This window comes from Pleuronectes platessa, chromosome 19, assembly GCF_947347685.1.
Source record: "Pleuronectes platessa chromosome 19, fPlePla1.1, whole genome shotgun sequence".
In the NCBI taxonomy this organism is placed as follows: Eukaryota; Metazoa; Chordata; class Actinopteri; order Pleuronectiformes; family Pleuronectidae; genus Pleuronectes; species Pleuronectes platessa.
This window is the reverse complement of record NC_070644.1, coordinates 15660774-15671170: the sequence shown is the minus strand read 5'-3', so window position 1 is coordinate 15671170 and position 10397 is coordinate 15660774. Positions and strand designations below refer to the sequence as shown.

Below are 10397 nucleotides of genomic sequence, written 5' to 3'. Positions count from 1 at the left end.
TCTATCCGCTGGTTTTGTTTTTTCCCTTTCCCTCCGCCTGTGTCTTTCTTGTTACTACTTATCGTTCTCTGAATCCACTCCTGACACACATCTTCTCTCTCTCCCTCTCTCTCTGTTGGCGTGCAGAGCTCAGGCGGGGGGCTACCAGCGGGGTTGCTGCAGGTGGACCTGGAGGTGAACGGGCTGATGGTGACGCAGGGGGGCAGGGAGGTGACGTGGCAGGTGGAGTATCCGCTCACCGCGAGCCTGACCAACGAGGTGCAGACCCTGATCCGCCTGGCGCCGCAGGACCTGGGGCGGCATCGTGCCACTGGCCATGGTGAGGAAGGAACTGGAAGCGTGTGTGCATGCATGACTGTGGAGGCCAGTCAATTGATTTGTTTGTGGCCGAGCTCTGATTTTGTATATAAGGAGAGAGAGAGAGAGAGAGAGAGAGAGAGAGAGAGAGAGAGTGAGAGAGAGAGAGAGAGAGAGAGAGAGATAGATAGATAGATAGATAGATAGATAGATAGATAGATAGATAGATAGATAGATAGATAGATAGAAGAGAGAGAGATATAGAGAGGGATGGGAGAGAGTTGAGAGATATAGATGGAGAGAGAGAAAGAGAGAGAAAGAAAGAGAGAGAGAGAGGTTAATACCCTACAATTGTTACCATAAAATGCATTATAAATAACTATATAAGCAATAATAATCAACTAATACCACATATATAGAACTTAAATCAAGACTCAAGATACATTTTGATGGAATAATAACATGAATGTGCATCTTTTCTAAATGGTATGAATAGAACATTCATCGCTGCATATAACAAACTGTGATATACCAGCCTACATCATCCCATTTGATATATTGTTCAGGCTGTAAAATAAATATCTGTGCACCTGTGTTAATGAATCTTGAAAAGGAGAAGGCAGGAAAACATCCTGTTGTCTGAGATTTCTCGGTTTCCGATTGGCCTATGAGGGTGTGTGTGTTATTATTTTGAAAATAGCATCCTCATCCTCTCGTCCCTGTTCAGTGGCCGTTCTGAAGCAGCTTGTTTGGAACGGGCTGTTTTCTCTGGTCTGTGGTGATTCTGGGGGCAGCTATTTCTCTCTGAATCTCTCTAAGTGACCTGCAGTTATTGAGCTGCTTGTCAACAAGTGAAGACCTGCAGCTGAACCCAGTCCACAGAACCCTGAAGCCTCCGCTGCTGCACAGAGTGTTGTTCACCGTCTATTCAAAGTTCAGTCGAGCTCCATTCAGTCCTGCTGCCGCTGTCGTGGACGCACAGTTATGATCGATGTCACAGCCTTTTTATTCAAAGTGTATTTATATTGATAGGTAAGAAGATAGATGCCGAAAAATATGCAGGAGTTGTCCTTGAAGTCGAAGTTTAACACAACAACATTATTGAATTCGACCAAAACTAGAGTATGAACTGATAACGAGACCCGACCCCATCCGAAGCCGAAGAGTCCATTAATAAAACCTCATTTTTCCTGCACTTCACAGTTCACTCTCTCCATCTCTTTCCCCAAATTAACATTTTTCCTCTGCGGTGACACACTTCATGAGCAGAGCAGATAAGAGAGTGTGCGCTCAGACCCACTCAGGTGTCGGACTCTGACACACACACACACACACACACACACACACCTGAGACCTGCAGTATTAAAGCGGGACCCGCTAATCTGAAAAGAGCTTGAGTATAATTTGGGTCCTGTCCTGGTCACCCGGGTTCCTAAGTGGAAGTGTTAAGACGTCAAGGCAAAGATCACACGGCGCCGGCAGAGAGCCTCCGGTGTTCCTTATTCTTTGGGCCGTCCTCTGGCTCATCGGATTCTGAAACGTGCCGATGACTTTGAGGTGGAGGAGCCGACCTTCATCTCCGGGTCTGTACTTACTTTTAAGCTGTTTAACTTTTGGAGTTACCGCCAGTCGGGAAGGTATTTTCAACACTTTAAGATTGAAGCTGAGATGGTTTTTGTTTCTTTTAAAACCCGGTGTAATGTTTTACTGAGGCAACAGGACAATAAATGTGTCCCCCTGTCTTCCCACCTGTAGATTTCATAGAAAGCAGAGGAAAGTAAAGATAAAGACAATTATGTAAACATCTGATTTTTACAGAATTAGCTAAACGGCTTGAAAATCAGCAGCTCCACTCCCTCATTATATTTCCTCGACTGTTTCCTTGAAACTTTTGTTGTCCCGCCACACAACGAGTAGCTATTAATTCACGATTGCACAGCTTGTTGTTCGTCTTGCACAAACACAAATCTGGCGCACAATGGACTGCTCCTTCTTCCGACTGTGCACAATGCATCAGTGGCGAATATAGGGAATTATGACAAATTAATCAATCCAATGGTCCCTTTAAATAAACATAAGGCCCAATTTATTTTCAACACAAAGCTTGTGCATTGTCCATAATCTGTCAGCTGTTCGTTTTCCGTCAGCTCTTCGCCTGCTGGCTGAGAACTTAATTGAGTTTGGATTTAGAAACTCCAAACAGGGATGAACTGGCAAGTGGCTTCTAATTGTGTTGTGATAATTACTTTGTAAATGTGATGAATTGTTGTGTAATTGTTTGTATTTCCAAAATGAAACGAAAGGCATTCCGTCTGTCTCTTGAAAGAGAAATAAGAATAATTGTAATTTTTTCCTCGCCGATAAAGGCCATGTAAAAGAAGGGGAAAAAATCAAATGCCTTCAAGCACTTCGTAAACTTTTATTATGGCAATTTGGCGAGGCAGCAGTTCAGAGATGATTTATGGTTCCTGGCCGCTGAAGTCGCCTTGAGACTTTGACTTCGAAACACTTCCTCAACTTTTAATGTCTTTTTAAAGGTGAGTGTTGAAATGACATTTTTATATGATAAATAGACAACTCACGGGAAACGTTGTGTCCTGTACATCTGGTCGAAAGTGTGGACGGAAATTTAATTAATGACGTACTAGAAAATTCCATCTTTAAATAATAAGTACAGACAATGCGCAAATTCCACAGGAATAATTTTGCTTTTAACGTGTGATTTATTCATATTTAAACAGGAAATTTATATAAACAGTTAAAAAAAACATTTTATAACGGTGAATTTCAATTATAGCCAACTATAAACACTGTTTAAACATGATATAAAAGTGAAGAAATACTCATAAAAATTCCTCCTCTGAATCTGCCTGACTTTTCCCATTAATATCCACAAATTATTCCCTTAGAAATCAACAAAACTGTTGGAAAAATGATCCATTTGAAGAGATTTCGAAAGTGGAAAAACAAATGGCCGGAACCCGCTCCCTGATCTGCACCAACATGGAACGGGTTCTTCCCCGATTCATAACACACGCTTGTGCTGCTGTGGAAATGTGTCCGGTCGTTACAAACAAACCAATCAGAAAATAATATAAGCCGGGAGAAAAACATAACCAGAGGCAACTCATCATAGCATTCACTGCAATAACGCTTTACTGGAGGATGAGATCAAAACCAACTTGTCTATTGAATATTTCCAGAGACACATTATTTATTCATCATTCATTGGCTGCAGAGTCTTTACGTTTGTTGATCTGAACATTTAATCACAGACTTATTTGAAGAAATCTAAACTCGGTGGGGGGGGGGGAGGGGGGTTATGGGAGTACATATCAAGCTGAAGGGGAAAAAAAATCACTGATGTATCCCTAAAGAAAACATAAACTAGTAAAACCACCCCTCCTTCCATTCATTCATTATCTTTACAGTTCAATCCTGAGAGAGTCGCACTGGAGCTGCAGCTAATCCCGCTGACTGTTCAAGAGCTGCACAACTGATGAACACAATTCATTTCTCCACAAAAACGAGAAATTGAACCTACAAATGAAATCGTTGGTGTTTTTAAACCACAAGAAGGTAAATACACGTGTTCTATAAGAGAGATCAGAACCGACACTTTGCATTGTAACATTTTAAAGGTTACTGGAAACAGGCCAGAATACTGAATAGTTTTTCATGAGGAGTGTTTTTCGACGATGGTGTTTTCAGATGATGAGTTTGTACTGTAGTGCCCCCCCCCCCCCCCCCCCCCCATGTGGTTTTGTGCCTCAGTTTATAAGACACGTCTGTTTGACTCCATTTTTAAATAAATAGATTTAACAGCAGGAAGAAAAGTGAGATGACGAAGAGATGAGCAAGTTACTTTAAACACTGAAAGCTAGCGTTATATCGTTTTATTATTACTGTACGAGAGGACTCACCTTTATGAACCTGCTAAACCTGAGTCCTGAACACCGGCTCCTGCGTCATTCAGAGAAAAGCCTTTATATCCTACCTCGAATGTGATGTTATTTATTTGCCTCGGAACGAGAGGATAAACTGTGCGACCTCGATCCGACGCCGACGCCGACTATGCTTCATTAACAAGCTTTGAAAGAAGCCACATGCTGGGAACATGCAGACTGAGAGTTCGCTTCTTTTCCGCTGCTTCCTCCCATGAATTTTTGATCTCTCTCTCGCCGCGCTGTGCTCCTCTGTTCTCTCATTAGAAGAGACAGCCAGCGTGGCCCCCATAGCTCTTTACAGTACATCCCCAAATGCTATCATTAGCATTTGATCCATCGCCTCGAAAAAAAACTCGCTGCATTTCAATCTCAACAACATTAGCTCTGTGCTCGTGGTCCCGCAACATTACAGCCAGGGCCATTAGCAAAGAAGCTCAACATTGGATTTTGTATTTTTCCATTTTTTTGGGGGGGGGGGGATCACGGGTGAGCGCCTCTGTCTACAGTAATTACGGCTCGGCCAAATGTGGCTGTCTCCATACCGTCTCCGCAGCTGGTGACAGACGGGTGGAAACAAGGACAACTAAGAAGAAGTTGTGTCCTCTGCAGGCAAGTGAAAGAGATACAAAATAAGAAAGAGAGCGGCCCCTCATATCTGTAATTTATACACAGCGCTATCGCAGCATCGGGACGAGCCAGCGGTCTTGGAGCAGGCCGCCATCAGTCACACTGTCACGCTGTCAGGAACTGTATTTGGAAATGGCCCAGCGGAGCGCTAATAGGCTGCACAGAGAAGTTATCCACTGGCATGTTAAGTGTCCTCAAGGCAGCATTAGCCATCTGCAGGCAGCCATAATGCCCCTTATAGCTTAATTAAGTCCTCCTGTGGATATACAGGCCTCTAATTCAAGGCTGTGTCTTTCTCCTCAGTGTTTGGACAACATTTATCCTTCCTCTCACTCTCACCACTGGTGGATTCATTCTCGTGCACCAGGCTTGTTTTGCACCCACTTCATATAATCACATACAAGAACTCTGAGAAGTAGATTTAGCTGTTTAGCTCCAGAAATCTGATTGGACGAGAGCCCGCAGTTTAACCAATTAACCGGTCGAAAAGGAGACTTTATATCAGATCCTCTGCAGCTGCTCTTAGGACTCATGGTGTCGTCCACCTGTAAACGTTTGTGACTGTGAGCACAAACAAAGTTACAGTCAAAGAGCACCGCTCCTGTGAGGACTGACCCACATACTCTACATGTCCTCTGTGCCTCAGACACACAAACTTTATTTCACTCCTGTCACCCGACGTCTCTCTCATCCCTCTCGATGTAGCTTCTCTGTACAACACGTCACTCAGGCTTTACTTTGAAGCCGAGCCTGTCCGTTCTGTAATTTGTTGTTGTGCGTTTGTTTATTTCTCACTGGCTGGCCTTCCCTCACCCTTTTCCTCGACGCTGTCAATCTGGCTGGAGAACCGTTTTCTTTTGGCCAGCTGGGCCCAGAGAGCAGCGCTACATGGCCCCTCTGGCTTCTTCTAATCGAATGACCTCCAGAAACAGAAGAGAGCGCTTTAAAATATGGACGGGCTTTTATCAGGGACGCCCGATTTTGCCACTGCCGACTTTGGCGTTTCCACTCCTCGTGATAAAGAGTGAGAAAGTATGAGGGGAACAAAAACAACAGAGGCTTTATATTTAATCTCACTAAAAGTATTTAGAGCTCTAGAGTACGCGATAACAAAATCCAACAGATTGTCAGGCCAACAAGTTATATAATAAATCAATATCTAATTAATGAGGAGAGTATAAATCACTGCGGCTCCTGATTTAATAATCAATAGTGCTCTTTCTTACTCGTGGTCATGGCAGAATACTGCAATTGTAGCGGCTCTGCCAATTGTGTTAAATCAGTGGAGACAAAGGAGTTGATTATCCAGCTTACTTCATCCTCACAAAAAGACTTCAGACTCCACTAACATGTTTTTTTTGGGGAGTAACTAATGTCGCTGACACAATCCAGTAAATAAGTTATAGTGTTTTATTCATCTGCACTCACCTCAGTTTCCCTCAGAGCTGCTAATTAAAAAAGTTTCAACAGTTCTACCTGAAAACACTGTCATCTCCCTCACTAGTGGGGAAAAATAAAAAAGTAATTTTCAATCTTTTGTGCTCATTCTATCACCACCCAAGTCATTTCAGTTATCGGCACCTCGCTCCGACTTTTCTCCAACCTGAACCTCGCAGTTGCAGAATAACTTGGCTCCTGCGCCTTTTTCCTCCAGAGCCATAATGGTGGAGAAGATTACATTCTATGAACACCACTCTCCCCTGCTGTTGTATCACTATTACTGAAAAACTGAGGGGGGGAGAGCAAAAATTAAATAAATAAAAACCTGGGAGCTGTGGACTCCCCCCTGACTCGGGTTTCAGTTCTATCTCCCCCTCTAGGCTGTGAGATGTCCAGATGTTAGTGAGGCAGCGTGAGTCTGTCGAGCGGCTGGGAGGAACAGAATGTTTTTATTGATAATTGATAATTGAAGTGAGCGGCTGAAAGTGCTGTGGAGGCAGATTGATTGTAAATCCTTCACCTAGGGGCTGCACCCTGACGGTACAGGACAGGTGAGCTCAGTTAATCACTCTCTGCCAGTGTTGGTGTAGATCTGAGCCGAGTTTCTTCTGAGGGTCGCCGGCGTAGAATGTTAAATAGAGATGGACGACATGTCTCCACTTCTTCCCACCATCCAGAAGTGAAGCCAAAACATGAGAATGCGGCCATCTTGAAAATTTAAAGTCTGTGCAGTTGCAAACTTACCAGATATTAAAAAATTATATTTTTGATTTAATTGATTTTTAGTTTGGTCCATATGCAATCTATTACACAGGAGGTAGAACTTGTGAGCTATACCACAGCTGACCACCAGGTGACCATCAAGATGCTTTGGCTTCACTTTTGGGGAGGAGGCAGTTTGGAAATCGTTCTATGGAGTCTATGGTCACATATATTTAAATCCACTCAGGTGTTTCAGATGTTTCTCTTTCCCACGACACTGTCCACTGTTCATATTCGCTCTGGCTTTCACTTTCATTTAAAAAAAAAAATCTCTAAGTCATTTGACAGGTGGCCGTTTTGTTGATGTCATCATGCATCCTGACTGCTGCATAAACCCACACGGGAAAATCCAATTCCAGTGCCGGACAGCAGGTCACGCTGCACTTTACTGTGTCCTATCGCTCATCCTGTCAAGAGAGCTTGTGACGAAACACATTTGAATGAATGTGACTTTGACCGAACCTTACAGACGATAAAACAGACAAAAACACAGAAGCATTTGTACTGCAACAGATGATAGAATCTGCACATTAACATGGTATCAAAGATTTATTCCTTATTATATTTTCATTACATATCAATTATGTATTACGTATTTTTTTACGTATTTATTTTCCCTGGGATCTAGTCGAGCTGTAGAACTGATGAATATGTATCTACACTTCCAGACTTTACAAATTAGATTTGACATTTTGCTTGATGTATGTGATGTGATGTGTATAATAAATATAGTGAATACAGTTATGTCTGATTGTATTGGCTTTATATATACTGGGGAAAGTGAGTTGTAGTAACCCTGATTGTCCACCACTCCAGAATCACTTGACAACAGCGTTCATTGGGGCTTCAAGTTAATTCATTTCCCCTTTTTTTTTTAACAAATCAGGGAAGCTCCTCCACTCACATGGTGATGCACATGTTACAATGGCTACCAATCGATCCTTGCTTGGGCGACTATAGATCAGGATATTGATTTCTCAGTATTTCTCCCTAGATCTGGTTGAGTGGCTTGTATTTTCTGTACATGTGAGTGTTGTTGTTGTACCATGTTGGACCAACTGAAGGGTTAATAATTCATTGTCATGTTCATTTTGCTGCATTTGAGCAATTTGCAAAAAATAATTACCTTGAAGCCGTAAATTGAGATATGGAAAAACAACTATAGAAACCTGGAGCGTGAGCATTCTAAATACAGTGAGACTGCCTGATGACACATAGGTAATTATTGCTGCTGCAGTTTGTGCTGTTGAATGGATGAATCCAGACCAAGGCAGCTTCAACCTACTGCCCTGTTTCCAGGACCACGATGCCTCAAATGCAAACTGGGAAAAAATAAATCCATGAACTGCTTTCAAACAACTTCCACAGCCTGCTGGTCTCCAGTCGTGAGGGATACACTGCTCACAGCTGTGTACACCAACAGCAGACCTTGCCCTTGAGCTTGTAGACGCTCACATTCACTAACTATTCTTTAAGCACTGCTCCTGTAGGTTGTCTGCTACCATACACATCATTCATCCACAACCATATCAGCCCCCACACACTCCACCATTGTACCCCGGCAGCACAGAAGCGTAATGGCCTTTTATCGATTCTTCCTTCTCTCGCCGTCTTTCTTCTCTTTTCTTGCTCTGCTCTCTGCACCCCAATGAGAGGTTGTTAAGATAAGCTGCTGCGCGAGGAGGGAGCCATGCCCTTCTTTCTTTTTTTGCGTCCAGAAGCTGGGTTGCAAGGGTGTGTTTGCGCTTGTGTCAGAGTTGCACGTATATGCAGCACATATGTTGTGTGGGCTGGTGTCTGTTTAGCGTACGTGTGTTGGCGTGTTGTAGGTTAATAACACGAGAACTTGGAGCTACAAGGGTTTATCTGCTGTTGTGTGCAATTTGATCCAGGAATAAGAGACGCATTTCCTCCCAGGAGGGTATTAAGGAAGCAGCTGGGAGCCGGGGGGGGGCGGGGATTCTATGGAAAAACGATACTGCCCTTTGTACCTCACGTCACTCAAGCTGTCATGTAAAATCCCTCTTAATTTCAGTCAAGTGATTGTGTGTATTGTTATCGTTCATCTCGAGTCACTCAAAATTGTAATCTTTGTGGCCGAGGCAGCGTAATGGAGGCTGCTGGAGCTCATGTAGACCTTTGTTTTCATAATGGTGTTCCAGTGTTAATGGCTCATTAAGTAAAAACGGACACTTTCCATCACGCACACACACACACTACACTTTTATAGGTGCTTATTCGTCGCCTGAGACTGCACATTCTGTGTTATTATATAATCATGGGCAAAAATGTTCATTGTTCACATGAGGAAACGGGGATGAGAGTTGATGTGAAGGTCTCGGATGCAGAGCGTCGGCCCTATAGGACGCAATGCACATAAAAGTCATTTGAATATCGTGCGTAAAGAATGTGATTCGCTCTGAAGCTCAAGTGGAGAGAGGGAGGGCCGCTACAGTGTTTGCCTGCATTCTTTTTCCAAACCCCAAACGTGCACATTAACTGAAACATACACACCCACAACCTCTTCAGATATCATAGAGCCTGAAATGCATTAGAGGTGTAATGATTTTCCCTCAACTATGTGGCGAACCAGGGCCGTTGCAAGAGGGTAGGAAAAGCAGGCAGTTGCCTGGGGCCCTGGGCTGACAGGGTGCCCCCCCCCCCCCCCCCCCCCCCCCCCATAACGGCTGATTCACAGCAACAACAATTTTGTATGAACTCCATTAATTCTATGATTGGACTCCCCATGATTTGGGCCCCATGCCAAAAGCTTACTGCCAAAAACTTTGAGATTTAGAAGACTGGGTGTTTAGCGCTGTCGAACCCACAGCAGGACAGTTCCCGGGTTTGAATCCCAGTTTGTCTTTCTGTGTGGGAGGTTTGCATGTTCTCCCTGTGTTTCTGTGGGTTTTCTCCTGGTACTCCTGCTCTCTTCCTACAGTTCAAAAACATGCAGACGGGGGTTAGGTTAATTGGAGACGTGTGAATGTTGGTTTGTCTCTGTATCTTGCCTCGTGATAGGCCTCTGCTGCGATTGGCTCCAGCTCTCTCCCCAACCCTTAAAGGATTAAGCGTTATAGATGAAGACTAGAATGTCTATCATGTATGATGTGTTGGGGGGGGGGGGTATGGTTTGATGTAAGGCCCCCCAAACACAACCCACAAAGTCCCTTGAAACACACCTGCACTGAACAGCACTAAATTGCTCACTTCTGCCCAAACACATCGCTTCATTTCTCCTTCGCCCCTTCCTCACTTCCAGCAGCAGGACCTCGTGTCCCTCGTGGCAGAACAAACACCCTCACAGATTCTGTGAGAAAAATA

The 10397-nt window shown here is 43.7% G+C and overlaps 1 protein-coding gene across 1 annotated transcript in view; it reads left to right on the top strand.

Moving 5' to 3' along the window:
* The window catches only part of LOC128425246 (transmembrane protein 132C-like), a 123966-nt gene that overhangs the window by 91655 nt on the left and 21914 nt on the right, over positions 1-10397 (top strand). The window contains 3 exon segments of the mRNA XM_053411778.1: positions 127-151; positions 154-294; positions 296-319. Of these exon segments, the coding sequence (XP_053267753.1) occupies positions 127-151; positions 154-294; positions 296-319 (190 nt within the window).